General features: G+C 37.1%; 1 protein-coding gene across 2 annotated transcripts in view; it reads left to right on the top strand.

Annotated features, from left to right (window-relative positions):
* The window catches only part of LOC111870160 (squamous cell carcinoma antigen recognized by T-cells 3), a 40,723-nt gene that overhangs the window by 1,684 nt on the left and 21,930 nt on the right, over positions 1-17,109 (top strand). For both annotated transcript variants that reach the window (XM_023862219.2, XM_023862229.2), the window contains exons 2-6: positions 4,751-4,877; positions 7,618-7,722; positions 10,913-11,097; positions 13,811-14,062; positions 15,320-15,617. In XM_023862219.2, the coding sequence (XP_023717987.1) occupies positions 4,751-4,877; positions 7,618-7,722; positions 10,913-11,097; positions 13,811-14,062; positions 15,320-15,617 (967 nt within the window). The remainder of the gene's footprint in view (positions 1-4,750; positions 4,878-7,617; positions 7,723-10,912; positions 11,098-13,810; positions 14,063-15,319; positions 15,618-17,109) is intronic.

The raw sequence follows: 17,109 nt of genomic DNA, 5'->3' as shown, positions 1-17,109 counted from the left end.
TCTTCCTTCATTTGTATAAATTTTACTTCTTAAATGTATAAACTTATTCATTTTTGTGACTATTACATTTCTACTTTTTATCTGTAGAATATTGTCTCAGTTTCTTTTGATTTTCATAGCTGATATTTTTATTCAAGTTAATATCTAATGCATTTGATTTAATCCAATGTTATATTTAATTCGTTTATAACACTTAATGTATCTGTTCTTCATATGAGAAGGTTGCAGGGACTGATGTCATGTTTTTTTTTATGTGGATCTCTGAATTAGTAATGAGATAATTTTTTACTGTAATAGGAAGAGCAGTAATTATTAATATTTTCTGCCTGCACTGAAGTGTCAGCTCATAGGTTAATTCACTCATTGTGAGTTTTAGATTAGAATAAATTCAGGAATCTCTTGTCATAATTTATTTAATAAACTTTAACTTTTAGTCTACTTTGCACAAGATTAAAGATTGCTTTAATATTTTTTTGTACTTTTCTCTAGTTCTGGAATGTGGATTCCCATATCAAGAGTTGAACAAATTGAATTTCAAAGTAAGAGCTAGGGAGTGGCAGTAATATGACAGTGGCAGAACATATGTAATAGAAACTCTGTGCTTATAATCTTTGTCATCTACTTATGTATTGTTCTTCTCCAGTGTTGCCATAATGATCCATAATAAAGCCTAGTTATCTTGAGCCATTAACCGACTTTTCTGATAAATTTGATATACAGGGTGATTCAGAACGATGGACACAATTTCAATGGGCTGTATTTCCTGAATTGTATGTTGCATTCGAATTCTGTAAATTACATTTGATTATACATGTATGGAAGTTTATAGATGTTCAATGTGCCGCCCTCCGGCTGCACAGATAACATCTAGACGGTAGCTGAATTCATCCCACACTCGATGACAAATATCTTGCGTCACTGAGTTCACCGCACCTGTGATACGGTTTCTTAGGTCATTCAAGTTTGTGGGAAGAGGTGGTACATAAACTGCATCTTTCACGAATCCCCACAGGAAAAAGTCTCAGGGTGTGAGACCAGGAGACGTCGGTGGCCAGAACTGGAGTGCCAGGTCTTCATTCCCCATGCGACCTATCCATCGTTGAGGTAGAGATTCATTCAGGAAACATCGAACATTCAGGTGCCAATGGGGTGGAGCTCCATCCTGCTGGAAAATGTAATCTCCTGAATCTTCATTCATTTGATGAACAAGCCAGTTTTGCAGCATTCTAAGATACGTTACTCCAGTAACTGTGTTTTCATCAAAAAAGAAAGGTCCATAAACCTTTGTTAACGATATTGCACAGAACACATTAACTTTCGGGGTGTCCCTCACATGTTCAAGTGTTACACGGGGATTTTGTAGCCCCCATGTATGAACATTGTGCCTGTTAGCTTTCCCACTTAGGTGAAACGTAGCTTCATTGCTAAAAATTGCACGAGGCAGAAACAATTCATCTTCCATGTTTTTGAACATACGGTCACAAAATTCTACACGCTTTACCTTATCGTTTGCACGAAGAGCCTGTACCAGTTGTAGGTGGTATGGTTCGTACACTAACTGGCACCTCAGTACACGCCAGACAGTTGTCTGCGATAGTCCAAGCTCTCTGCTTGCTCTATGGGTTGACTTCATTGGGCTGCACTCAAAGCTCACTCGAATGCGCTCCACGTTCTCCTCTGATACACGCGATCGGCCCAGGCTTTTACCCTTACACAGAGAGCCAGTTTCATCAAATTGTTTATTCCAATGATAAGTGCTCTTCCTCGTTGGAGGTTGGAGTTAAACTTGCGACGAAATGCACGCTGCACCTAGTCGCAGACTCACTTTTACTGAACTCATGAATGTAAAAAATCTTGTGTTGCATAGTAGCCATCTTGCTTACAACTGACCTGGTGCTGGAGTGCTCTAGCAGTAATATTATAAACTTTACAACATCCTCTGTACCTTACAGAATTCAAATGCAACATATAGTTCAGGAAATATAGCCAATTGAAATTGTGTCCATCTTTCTGAATCACTTTGTAGAACACTTTCATGAAAATTTGCCTGCCATATGTTATATTGATCCATAATATACCTTGGCTTTCAGAAGGCCATACATGGACTTTTGCATATATCGTAAACTATTTTATGTATCTTGTTGAAATTGCATATAGAAGATTTCCACCAAAAGTTGTCAAGCAATTTTCATTCACTTATGCTGATATGTAATAAAACCTGGTTTGCACATGGCCATAAATGAACTTTTCTATTTATCACATAAACAGTTTCACAGGTTCTGTTAAAATTTGACCTATGATTCTACAACTAAATATTATATTTCAGCATCCTGTTGCATTGAAATATCACTTAGTCTTCTACCATTATAATGCAACAATATCAATATAGATTTAGATGATATTAATCACATTTAATTCACTAAAATATTGGTTAAAATGTGGATTCTTTAATAATGTGTTGCTTGAAGATGGCTCTGTTTGGCCAAAACATGTAGAGCATAAACATGGAATGTACAGTAATACCTTGCATAGTCCAGGTAATCGGTTCTGCCAATATCCTGGACTGTTTGAAACCAGACTGCACATTTTTCTTCTTTGGCCTTTTCTCTTCATACATTTCTTTGTAGCAACAAATTGCATTGTTTATCGTTCGGCAAATTGTAAGGCTACGTTCAGTATTGGGATCAACTTCCATAATATGCTCTGACAAGGTGTCAACCATTCCAATAATTTTTGATAGTTGTTCAGCTGTTAATTCTTGTGCAGACATTTCAACACAGTCGTTGTTGTCTAAGTTGTCCTCCTGTTCTTCATAAGCCCGTTGTTCGTCTGTGTTAATAAGTGTTTCATTATCTAGTTCATTAGTGTTTGATTTGATGCACTCAATTAACATTGATGGAATCTAACTCATTGAAAGCAAGTTTCTGTCCAATTTCCACCATGTTATTAGTGACTTCAGCAAAATGAGTTTCAAAACCAATTAAATCATTTGCACAATGTGGTATGATATGTTTCCATACTGCCCTCATATTGCTTGCCGTTAATTCAAGCCATGCTTACCCTATATTTTTGATAACGTTTCTGATGTTGTAGTTCTTCCAAAATTCCATTAAAGTAGTGCTCACCCCACCTCCTCCAGCGATAGCTGTCAGCTCAAGATCGAACGACCTGAGCATAGGTACATACGTAATCAATGGGGAACCCCAGAAAAAATTGAAACATGTATCGTATTGCATAACTTTAAAACCACATAAAAATAAACTGCACAAAAAGAGACTTGACTGTATAAATTAAAAAGAACGATCATTTATGTATTAAAAATAATTTTGTGTGCTAATTTTTAAGAATTTATTTTTATTTTGTTCAGTTAAATTTTTTTTTTTTTTTTTGAAATTTTCAAACTGGACTGTAGTGAATGTGGACTGATCGAAGCTGCACTATGCAAGGTATTGTGGTATATGTATTTTAGTAACATTTTAAAATATTTCAATGAACATTTTAGTGAATTAAATATGATTGGTGACATCTACATCTATATTGATATTGTTACATTATAGATGGTAGAAGACTAAGTGATAAATATTGGGGAATTCTGATTCTCACTCATCCATAATAAACTGAGTTGATGTAGGACCTTAAATGGACCTTTCAGTGTATCCCATAAACTATTCCACAGATTTTCTTATAAGATGACATTGGACACTCGTTAGACGTTGGGAAATTCAAATGCCCAATCATATTGATTCAAAATAAAGCCTAGTTTACTTAAATTGTCTTACCATGTGTCCCATTAAACAGGGTTGGACAGACTTTTGCATGGAAAAGTGCTATATCAAAATTGTTTCAAAGTCTCTGGACCACTTATTTATTTAATATGATAGAAATTATTTTTGTGGGTAATAAGAATGGCTAAAAAATAAGTTTTATAGGTTAAGTGCAACTTGAAGCTCAAATACTAATTTTTATTTCAGAATTTGCACCCGTTTGTATATAATAAAACATTTTTCCAACATGAATATTTTCAAAGAAGAATTCTTTGCAAATATATAACACTGAAACACTTGTTTAATTAATAAGATGAAGAAGACTTACACTGCATCAGCTCCATGAATTTTGTGAATTTTGGTAATTGCTAACTGCTAACTTTAACGCAGGTCCAAGTGGTCATATGTAAGGCAGAAGTGGTATTTTTACCTGATGTTCATAATCAAGGATGAAGATTCACGTAGAAATGTAGAACTGAAGAATGATAATTGGAAGGCCATATTTCTGAGATTTTTTGTACTTTTCAGTTCTCATAAGTTTCCAGAAATTAACTTCAGAAACTTCTATAAATTATAAGTAACAGATGTAATATTACTATTTTCCCACACCTTAGTGGCTGCCTAAAACCCATAGTCTTGCCCAGCCCTGCTGTAAACATTTGCACAGATTTTTGTTGAAATTTGATGTGGAGACTTTCATAAATTTGGACTTCTTTGTTCCTGTTTTTGAGTACACTTCATAAACTTCAAAGAACACTGTTAAGAGTTATATGCACAGGATTGTAGAGAACGCCACTGCGGTCTGTTGGATTATAAATTTATACAATCCTGATATGGCAATAACAGTACAGAATTTGTAGGACTGAAATTCTGCAGTAGGAATGTAGGTTTTATGAGTTCTGCTCAGAACTCCATGTTTTGTAAAGTGAAATTAACACGTTCTGAGTTAATTAAGAGTTTATTCTTGATACATGATATATTTATAGGTTGAACAGAATCCATATGACTATAATGCATACATAGAGCTCATAAAACTTCTCCAGAAGATAGCTGAGATAGAAAGACTTCGTAAAGCAAGAGAGATGATGAGCAGACATTTCCCCTTAACCACAGGTAAATGATTTGTTATATTTCTCTTATGATCCTCTTTGTTGAATTTAAATTGGTTGTCAAACAGGTATGATTTTAGTGGTTGTTTCCAGAATTCTAGGTTTCAGGTACATGTTAATGATTGTGTTTAATCTATAAATGAACTGACATGTGTTGTGTTTTCATGTTGGTAAATACATTTGTATTATGTAGTGATGAAAATCTTATCTAGCATGGGATTTGAAATCGTGTGATGGTTAATGTGGAAGCTGTATCAAGAAAGGGATTCTTTCAAATCAACTGCTTGTTGAAGGTTGTATTAACTACATTTTCCCTTTGCAGTTGCATATTTCCTTGTCCATATTTGTTGGGTATCAGGAGACAAAGAAATTACAGTTCTTTTCCATTGTCAAGGGTACCTAGGAAATCCTTTCCTAAGGTTGTTTGGGTGCTGAAAATGATGAAACAGTTGAAAATATGTGATATAAACATATTTTTTGTTGTTTCCTGTTTCATTCTTAGTACTGTCTCCTTAGTACAAATATTATGTTTTTGGACATTATTCATCATCTTGTCTCTCTCTAAAAACCGTCCTGTTTATTTTTCAAAACACGTCGTTTCAGAGACTGGATTCTGTCACTGTCTTCAGGTAAAACCTACTCAGTTGGATCCAATTAATAGAGCTAGTCCCCCTCTCTGGATTTGAGGTTGTAACTGCAGTGTCTAAAAAAAGCACTTTCTGATGTGTAATGTGGTACAGCCTGATAGAAGTCCACCAGCATCTGAGAAGAATGTATTGACTCGATCTTTAGGGTTGAAGAATAAGCCAAACAAGGAGCAGGTGGCAAGTAGAGTGAACCTCAGTTCTGCTTGCTGCCTTATCTTTGCTGATTTCTTGTATGGCTTAATCTTCAACCCTGCAGATGGCAGCTGTACATTCCTCTGAAATTTTGGATTTCTAATGGTCTTAGTCATTGAAGATTTTATATTTCAACTACTGATACTTTTGCACATGAATACAGAGGCATGTGAAAGAAGTCAGGTTTGTCTGTTCACCGATTGAGATTATAAATACATTTCTTTTTCCAGTTTTCTTCATATTGAAATTAGTTTTAGATATTGCATATTGCTAGACAAGCCCTTGTCTTAACTTTGTGTATGCTCCGTTATATGATTTTCATGTACAGATGCATCTGCCATTCCAGTCATTAATTCAGATCTGCTTTGGTGTCTTAGTCATACTTCAATGTTAATTTGCATTTCAGATTTTTGTGGATTTTTTGATACATTCATTCATTTTATTTCGCATTCATAATTGCTTCAGCAGTATCTCTTGAAAAAGTCACATCATTAACTACATCATTCTTGAAATTCTTTTGCCCAAATGCCTAAAGGATTAGAATTTGTCAACAATAAATAATCACTCTTGACATGGTTAACCTGTACTTAAAATATAACACACTATCAGACAGATAAATGGTGCGATGTACTCAGTTATTCAGGTCAATGAAAGAGAGAGCAACCACAAATAATTGGAAAAATGTTATCTTACTTTCAACTCAGACATATATTGCATATCCAACTATTTATGCTAGGATGATGGTAAGTTAATGACTATAAATACTCTAGTAGCAGAGTGTTCTGTCAGCATAGAGGGGACAGAGCATTCATTGTTTATTCCCCCCTCTAACTTTGTGCGTCTGCAAATAGATTTTGTTGTGTGAAAGGCAGCATAAAACATATAATGAGGAGTATGAATAAATAATAAATAAAGCTATCCCTGTACAAGGCCGTGAAGGCCCATAGGGTTGTGAGACGTTGAGGGTCCCACATTTTCTAGACAATCGTCTCAAAGATGGCAGTAAGGTTGCCAGCCTTACGCACCGGCCACGCTTTAGTCCCCAGGAAAATTATTTAATTAATTCCTGGTACTCATTTCTATTAGAGGCTGAGTCGACCCCAGGGCCTAGTATGGCTGGAAGGAATAGGTCAACTGAAAAAATCCAATGACCTCATTGGGACTTGAACCCGTGACCTTCCAGCTTGTAGCATAGCCCCTCAACCAACTACGCTACCGCATGCCCCCACCAATGAGTATGAGAGAATGGAAATTTAATTCATGTTTATATGGATAAGATGCTTGTCAGTTTTACACATTAGATTGTGTAACATGTGAAGGAGTACATAGTCCATGTAATGAAGAGAGTACTTTGCAAGTCCATATTGTATATGACAGTGTTACAAATCCAATAAGCCATGAAAATTGAAATAGAAAGCATTACATGGGTAATACAGTTTCAGTAATCTACAAATGGTTAATCTGAAATATACTATAGGATTTCATACCCCCCCCCCCAAAAAAAAAGAACCATGGAGAGGGTGAAATCACATAAATCAAACATAATTTTTCTTCCTTCTTTCTTATTGCTCCTCTGCCATGCACACAGTACCACCCATTCTCCTCTCCTCTCTTTGAGGATAGCAGTTCACATTAAGTGATTGCTTTTAATTGAAATAAGTCTGAAGTAATTGAATGTGTTAGAATGAAACTGCATTTTTCAAACTTGCATATAAGGAGGACTACATGTACTTGGCTGTTCTAATTTTCTTGTAAATTACAAATTTGTAAATAGTATGAATGAACTGCATAGGTTATATAGCATAGAGATTTTGATATAAAACATGTTTTAGTATAACTCCATTTAAAATATGATGCATCTGGAAAAAGAAGTGGTTTACATTTTGAAATCCTTACTCATTTCAGAATTGTGGATTTCTTGGCTGCAGGATGAGATTAATATAGCAGCTTCAGATGCGGAACGCAGCGCCATTGTGGAACTGTTTGAGAGGGCTGTCCAGGACTATCTTTGTGAGCAGTTTTTATATTAATATTTACTTATTTTGTCTGTTAGATGAACATAATACATTTTGAAGAGTACCATCTTCTGGGATGTAACACTGTGTAGCCTGCCGAAAGTCACCTGACTTTGCATTCACCTGCTTTCGTGTTGGTTTCTTGCTCTGCTACTTTTTTGACCCTGGAAATGAAGGTGATGTGTTCCTCCTAAACATTGGTTGGCTTTAAGTGGACTATACAGCATTATATCCCAGAAGATATTGTACCCATTGACATCCATCGACACTTGCTAAAGGTATACGGAGACAATACAGTGGATGTCAGCACAGTGATTCGGTGGGTAGTGCGTTTCAACAGTGGCGAAAGTGAAGTGCACGATAAGCCACGCCCTGGGCGTCCCTGCCCAGCTGCCACTCCTCACAATGAACAGCACCTCATCTGAACAGATCAGCAGATAACGACCAGGGACTTTCAATTCTGAATGCTACAAGACGCCGCCGACTAAGCTGAAAGCCCGTATTTCCAGAGTCAGGCCAGAGAAGCAGACAACCTTTCGCTTGCAACACGATAACGCAGGACCCCATACCAGTTTGGTGACCACTGCGCACATTGCAAAGTTTGGCTGGACTGTCCTACCACATCCAATTTATAGCCCCGATTTAGCACCTTCAGACTTCCATCTCTTTGGGCCTATGAAAGACGGACTACGTGGGCAACACTTTCCAGACAATGATGCTCTCATTGCAGCTGTAAGAAAGTGGCTAGCCTCTGCTGGTGCAGACTTTTACGGGCGTGGCATACAGGCTCTTGTTCATCGATGGCAAAAGTGCATAACAAATGGTGGTGATTATGTGGAAAAATAGCTGTAAGTAGCTGAAATCTTGCTCTATTTAACTGCGTTATTATGATTTCTGTATCCGTTGTAGTTTTCTTAAAAAAAAATAGGCATTATATACGGAATGCCCTTAGTAATATAGGCCTACCCGTATTTAAATTTATTCAGCCTCATTTTTATGTCATCTCATGGCTTATTTAATACTTTTTTTACATTACACTGAAGTATGAACTAGTTATTTCAGTCACAATGTTCAACAACATCCAACACTTTGTATGAATATTCACACTTAACACTTAAAAAATTTAATATTGTCATTTGCTTTTTTGTGGCATTTTCGTTTTTGCGGATATCCGTACGAAGCCTACGTAATATTAGCTTGTCACATAATAAACTGTTCTCGTCATTCTCAAGATAGTCTAGTAAGGATTCCAAATGATTAAGAGCAGCACCATGTGATATTTTCTTACCAGCAGCACTGTCCACCTCTTCCTCATTCTCACTTTCTTCCCACTCTTCTGGCTGCTCCCCCTCAAACTTACGATTTCGTCACTGCTTAACATTTCGAAGCCTGGCTCACATGAGTCACAGTCAAACCACTCTCTTATATTTTCCTCGTTTACTTCTTCACCACCATGAACTTGGTTAGCCAATCTTGTCAATTCTATGGCTATCTCATTTCACTGAATCCAGTGAATCCATGGATTTCATCAGACTTCATACTTAACACAACACACTTCCTTTTACACCCTGACATTTTGCTAACGCACTTGAAGATCGATACAAAGAGACTAACTGGGGCGGTGTATCTGTCCTTGAAACTTTCCACAAATCCTTGCATTCTTTCACCCCTACCATAGAACATTGTGTTAGCATAACGGGACCCAAAAATGCAGAGCTCGGTTCACACTAGTGGCAAAATAATGTTACAACTCACCATGTGAAACAAAAGTGAATGAATATTAAACAACATATAAGCCTCAGAAAAGCCCTGGTAGCCCTGGTTAAGCCACAAACCGGTTTATCCGCCCCCGGATAATAGAGAGTTGAGTGTATTTATGTTCTATAATTTTAACTGCCCTTTCCCCTCAGTAGTCCAAATTAGTGAGGTTTTACTACATCACCGTTTCTGAAAGATAACATTTTTGGTTTTCTAACAGCATCTGTGATGAAATGTAGCTGTTGTAGATTCAGATTGAGTGCTTCACTGTATTACACTGTTAAAATTCCAGTTCTTGAGTGCATAATGGTATGAGTGAGTGGCTGCTTTATCTTTGACCTAGAATGTTTTTGCTTGTCATTATTGTATTATACCAATTGTCTTTCAGTTAGTAACTGATTTTGTACTTCTGTTGCTTGTGCTTAGCGATGAAGTAGTTTACCTTGTTTGATTTGGGTGAACATCAGATCTGTTTAGTTCTGAGGCTAACTTCAGGAAATTTATTCCAGTTAGAAACACATACTGGGTCGTGCCATAGCTCAACCGGTTAGTCGTTGGCTTCCCACTGCGGCGGCCTGGGTTCGATCCCGGGTCTGGTCAAGTGGGGTTTGTGGTGGACAGAGTGGTGCTGGGGCAGGTTTTTCCGAGTACTTCGGTTTCCCCTGCCAATCTTCATTCCACCAATTGCTCCACAATCACCCTCACCTATCATCTGGGGCTGGTACAATAGGCCAGAAGTGGCCGCAGTGCAAGGGACTTAGTCTCACCCCACTAGCAATAAAAAAAATAGAAACACATGAACAACACACTGCAGTGCAGTGTTTCTGAGTTATGAATTTCAGAGAGGGGACACAGTATGTGTGTGGAGATCATGACCATTAAACTGAGAAAGAGGCAGGACAAAAATAAAGATATGATGCATTCTGTATTTATGCATGGAACCAACCAGCCTCTGTTAATAATCTTGAGAACTTGACATTTCTCTGCGTGCTGAAGCATTATTGCAGTTCACCTATATAGATTTTTTGCAATGAGTCTGATTAATTATATAAGTATCATGGTATGTGCAAGTAACTTGATGATAGGAGGTCAAGGAATGTTTAGAGAGTAGCACTTTGAAACTGCCTGCTTGATCCTGAAGATGTTCCTGCAAAACATCAGTTGACCTTCAGCAGACTACACCGTGTTATATCTCTGAAGATAGATTCTTTCAAAACTAACATCGTGAGAACCTCAAATCCTGCACATTTCATTATTATTTAATTTTGTATTTTTTGTATTCCACATTTTAAGTGATTCTCTGTTATAGGATTCGGCTGTTAGCAAGCACTGTCATAAATAAATTGAACTACTGTCACAACCACGGCCCCCCATCCCCACTGCCGCCGCCAAGAGCAATAATACTAATTCACTTCTGTAATTTTCAGCGGTTGATCTCTGGTTGGAGTATGCTCAGTTCAGTATTGGCAACATGGGACTGCAGGATGGTGTTAAAACAGTGAGAAATACATTTGAGCGTGCTCTTACAGCTGCTGGTCTTCATGCTGCTAAGGGGGCTATTTTGTGGGAGGCATATCGTGAGTTTGAGAATGTGATGCTGACGATGTTACAGGTAATAATATATAGTGTTGGGGCTCTAATTTCATTCTCTGTGTAACTGTGTTACTGTATACCACCAATACTTGATCATTTTTGATTGACAGTGAGATAGCAAGTTACAACAGTGAAAGTATGAGGGATGTCTGAATTTAAAGGTACGCCGCCAAATTGCATAACATAATTTATTGCAAAAAATCTTTAATATAGTCAAGAAACACTACGTACTAATGTTTATTTTTCCACATAGTCATCATTAGCATTCAGACATTTGTCCTATCGTTTTACAAGTTAAAACATTCCTTCAGAGTAGTGTTCCTTTCCAACAGATGTGAAGTATTGCACAACTGTGTTTTGCAATGCATTTTGGTCCTCAAATCTTTTTCCTGATTAGGAGTTCTCAAATGGCCCAAAGAGGTAGAAATCTGATGGCACTAGATCAGGACTATGTGGTGGATGCTTCAGAACTTCCCACTTTTGCTTTTGCAATGATGCTGCTGCCTGGACTGAAGTGGGAGGTCATGCTTCATCATGCAGAATCCTTAGTCCAGTGGTTAATTGTCCTGATCTCTTTCTTTTAATGACTTCACACAATTTTTCAAGAGTTTCCCAGTATTTATTGCTGTTGATTGTTGTTTTTGGTGGGAGAAATCCCAGAACACGGTCACCATTGTTTTTTTCACATATGGCTCAATTTTGAATTTTTTTTGTAGTGGGTGAATGAGGATGTTTTCAAGTTGTGGAGTTTCTTTTTGACTCTGGAGTGAACTCATATACCCAGGTTTCATCTCCTGTAAAGGTGCTTTCCGCAAATGATTCTCCTTCATCTTGAAAATGGCAAAGATTTTCAAGTGAAGCGGCCATTCTTTTGCTTTTGTGCTCCTAGGTGAGCATTATCAATACTTTATAGAAGTTTAAATCTGAGATGATTTCATGCACAGTGCTTTTTGCAATACCTGTCACTTCAGCAATTTCATGAATGTTGACTCTTCGATCTTCCCTTATCAAACCTTTGACAGTGACACAGTTTTCATCAGTGTGTGTGATGTCCCTGGTCTGCCTCTGTGTTTCTGTGGATCATCATTCAGTGTTGTTTGGCCATCTTTAAATTTGTTGTTCAGCTGAAAACGTTATGGCTGTAAACACTCACCAACCATGCGATGAATCTTGATCTGACTCATTCCTGCTGCTTACAAAAATCTGACCATCTCACGAACCTCAAATGTGGAATAATTTTCAATCGCACTGGCCATTTTGTTTGTTTGTAAAGCTGAGATACTTGGATTGAGAACGAGACTAGTATGGCTCCTTCTCCTCTGCCCGACATACCAGTATATGCAAGTGATATCGAGATGTTGCTTGCAGGCCATATATAACAGACAGTTGTACTTTAATATCTGACCACCCTTGTATGTTATGATACAGATAGGTGGCCTTTTTATTTTCACGTATTTTACTTTCTATTATATATAATAGTATGTAAGAGAAAGTCATATGATTTTGAAAGAAATTGATCTTCAGATTTGGATGAATTTGTGTGTTTTGAGCCACCATTTAACATTATGTTCTGAAAGGTTGTTGATGTTTTGTTTTAAGTTAATTTTTTTTGTATAAAACAACTGATGGTTATGTAAAATTTACATTCAACTTTTGCTTTGTTGGCAGTAATTTAATCCACCATTATATGTAGGTATGTGGAATATTTATGTACCTTGATCATAATTATACCTACAAATCTTTGTGATATTCTGTTCACGTGTAAACAGATATAAATACTGTGACGGACTGATTCCTTCAGATTATAGCGAGCAAAGAAAACATCGAGTTGGTACTAGCAGAAATTATGGACAGAAATACACCAATGTATGAGGGTAAGTCTATAAGTAAGTTACAAATGGATATAGAACTTAAACAAATAAAAGTATTGATTTGAAAAATGCTTTTATTTCTCAACATAATCTTCCTGTACATTGGGGCACTTGTCCTATCGTTTCACAAGCCCCTGAAAACCAGCATAAAATTCTTTAGGCTGCTGTCGAAATCAGGAGGTGACTTCCCTTTCTACAGCTTCATCATCAGGAAAATGTTCAGCCGAAAGATGATGTTTAAGAGGGTCGAACAAATGGAAGTCACTTGGAGCAAGGTCGGGGCTATGTTGAAGGTGCTCGAGGACTACCCACTTGAAATTTCGCAGTGTCTCGTTTGTCTTGTTGGCAGTATGGGGACCCACGTTGTCATAGAAGAGCAACACGCCTTTGGTGAGGAGTCCTGGTTGCTTCCTTACGAAGTTTCCAGAGGATGTTACAGTAGGAGTCGGCATTTACGATTTGTCCTTGAGGCTGGAATTTGGTGAGCAGTATGTCTTCATGATCCCAGTCACCGCCTGGTTCTGACAGCAGCCCAAAGAATTTTATGCTGCTGGCTTTCAGGGGCTTGTGAAACGATGGGACAAGTGCCTCAATGTACAGGGAGATTATGTTGAGAAATAAAAGCATTTTTCAAGTCAGTATTCTTATTTGTTTAAGTTCTATATCCATTTGTAACTTACTTACTGACTTACCTACGTATAATGTGATTGATGATAGATTGAAACATTTGAAGGGCAGTAGTGTCATGTCCATGACAAAAGCTTGGTATCATCAGTAAAACCACAAGACTACCACAAACTCCAGATGTCACGTTCTTCATAGAACTTCTCATTTTCCTCTATATTATGAAATTTCTTACAGTCCAGAGCTGATACTGACTTAAGTGAGAGCCAGCAGCAGGAATTGGCTGCTCAGAAGAACCGTTTGGTTACCATATTTCGTCGCCAGATGGCTTGTCCACTACTTGACATGGAGAAAACATACCAAGAGTTCACAGAGTGGCTGAATGAAGAGCCAAGCAGGAGAGATGGTGTGGACATAAAGAATATTGAATCTGGTTTCAAAACTGCACTCCTGAAATTGAGCAAGATCCTTCCTTATGAAGAACAGCTGGTAATAGCACATCTGTATACATATTGAATTATATGTGTTGCGGAACTGAGTAGTGTATTGGAATGTGTGCATGTAGTACACACAAGTTCATTTCTTTGTCAGTTTATGTAAGTTCTAGATGAGACAAATGTAAAATTATATAGGATTTTTGGGTTTTCACAGTGGTGGTTATGAAGAGTTCTGTTTTGTGGGATTGTAATATTGTGTAGTCCATTGAAAGTTGACTGAAATTTTGGAGTAACAAGTCACTTGCCATCTGCTTTCATGCTAGTTTCTTGCACTGCTTTTTCTTTAATCATGATGCTGGAGGTGATGTCAGTTGCGTTTCAGTGGACTCTGTGGCATTTTATCCCAGAAGATTGAACTCTTCAAATGTAAAGGTAATTTTGGATTATACAATTTTTCTGTTTTCTTAATGTAAAACTGTTCAGTGTATTTTACAAATTGGCCATTGAAGCATGTAATGAACTTTCTGCTGAGGTTTTCTGTGCCCTTAAGATGGTTATACGAAACATGCCAACTGTGTAGTACATAGGCGAATGTAAGGGAGAGGTGTGAAGTGTAGAGCCTACTTTTTAAAAACAGTTGCAAGTTTATTGTTAATTTCATCATGATATTAATCAGTCCTTTCTCAACAAGTCATTATATAAAATAAAGTAATAATATTATGTAAATAATATATAACAAACTTTGGTTTAATGGAGTTTCAAAATGTTGATGTTCACGTATGTTTATTTAATAATACCCATAAAAATTTCCATAATACAAAACAGGATGGAGGTGTTATTTCATATTCAGTTGATGTCTGTGTATTATAAGTAAAGTAAAGGTATCCCTGTAACAGGCCGTGAAGGCCCATAGGTTTGTGAGATCTAGAGGCTCCCACATTTTCTAGACAATTGACTCACAGATGTCGGTGAGGTTGTCAGCCTTGCACGCTGGCTGCCCTTTACCCCCAGGAATATTCCTGGTACTCATTTCTGTTAGAGGCTGAGTTGACCCCAGGGCCATAGTACGGCTGGAAGGATTAGGTCACTTGGAAAAATCCACCTCATCGGGATTCGATTCAATGACCTTTTGTCTTGTAGGATAATGCCTCAACCAGCTACGCTACTGTGTAAGTACCTTAATGTAGCATTAACAACTCAAGATTTGTGGGTGTGAAGGTCTGCAGTAGGATAGTCGCTTTATGAACTCTGTCTGAAACTTCTTGCTATGAAGAAGTGCTGTCTCATTATGTCCTGTTCAATATTTCAGCTGAGCTCCGATAATGCCAGCAAAGCAGATCATTATCGAGCATACCTCCAGTATGAAATGTCCAAGAATGATCCAGCTCGAGTTCAGTGTCTCTATGAACGGACGGTTGCTGACTTGTGCCTTGATGCTTCAATGTGGCTTGAGTACATTGAATATTTGGATTCTGTACTCAAAATAGATACTGTTGTTCTATCTGTTTGCAAACGGGCAGTTCGGAATTGTCCCTGGAGTTCTCCATTGTGGCAGCATTATCTGAGGGCTCTTGAGAGATACAAAAAGCCGTTTGATGAGGTTAAAGGTATTTTGGATATAGTGTTTGACGTTTAGTTATTTAGCCATATGCTGCCGTTCTCCATTTTTATATGAAGCCTGTAAGTGATTTTTACTCATTGCATCCTATTGTGTATGATTAAAGCCCTGCTGTGTGTTATTAATCTTGTACATAACATTCATAGATGGTATATCGATTATAACCAACTAATTGTTTCAATTTGCGTAAAATCCTGACATGTTTCTGTCAACTACTGATCATAATTGGGTGGATATGTACAACTCAATTCAATTTTATTTCATCCATGAATCATTATACATGATANCCTCCATATGTCCTGTTGTACCTTTACTGGTGGTAATGCCTATGGAGATTTGATGGAATGAGGATTGGCAGGGGAAACCGAAGTACTCAGGGAAAACCTGCCCCAGATTAATGAATTGTATATTGTAACTTTATTGCATTTGAAGTGGGATCTCAGTTGCAGTTTGTTATTGCAGTGTTGGACAGGAAATGAGTCATGTGTTACCATAAACAAATATGACTACTCTTGTTTTCCATGTTATTCTTCTGTAAGAAAATATAAGCAAATGGGATGGTTGCCTTATCACACTGGCCACTGCACAAGTGATTCACAATTGCAGTTTTGTTTTGCATCTGTTGCATACTTTTTGTGTTCAGTGTTTGTCTTGTTTATAGTAGTTCTGACATCTTTTGAAACTTTTAGAATCTTTTGTTGTAATACAAACAGCATAGTACAGAACAGTAACGAAATTGTAAATATAAATAAAAGTGTAACATTACTTTTCTGAAACTCTGTATATGATTGCACACATTAAGAGCCTTCTTTGATATTTTGCACTTATTTTTGTTATAAAAATTTTGGCATTCTTAATTAGCACATTTTTCTCAAAACATTTTTGTATGAAGTGCTAAGTCATTCCTTTTGTTTTAAGCTGCATGTAATTTTATGTAAAGCATGTTTAGATCCTGTTTATGGCTTGTATATTTGTTTTCTAGTTCCCACCTACTTATTGCTGTAATCCCCCCAAATTAAGGGATTCTGTCTTGATGTATTTCCTGTGCATTTAAGGTATTTATGATTCATAAACCTTGGGCAGTGAATTCCAGGATGAAACTAATTTAGACTCTTGTTATAGGGAAAATCATTTCTGAGAAAAAAAAAATAGAATGATCACATACAGCGTCATCTCCACTTTCCCTCGTTTAACATCAGTGTAATGTAATTTTATGTCAAGCATGTTTAGATCCTGTTCATGGGTTGTATATTTGTTTTCTAGTTCCCACCTACTTATTGCTGTAATCCCCCCAAATTAAGGGATTCTGTCTTGATGTATTCCCTGTGCATTTAAGGTATTTATGATTTATAAACCTTGGCAGTGAATCCCAGGATGATACTAATTTAGACTCTTTGTTATAGGGAAAGTTATTTCTGAGAAAAAAATAGAATGATCACATACAGCATCATCTCCACTTTCCTTCGTTTAACATCAGATTT

This window comes from Cryptotermes secundus, unplaced genomic scaffold, assembly GCF_002891405.2.
Source record: "Cryptotermes secundus unplaced genomic scaffold, Csec_1.0 scaffold1314, whole genome shotgun sequence".
Taxonomy (NCBI): Eukaryota; Metazoa; Arthropoda; class Insecta; order Blattodea; family Kalotermitidae; genus Cryptotermes; species Cryptotermes secundus.
The sequence above is the reverse complement of the archived record's forward strand: the minus strand, read 5'-3'. Positions and strand labels throughout refer to the sequence as shown.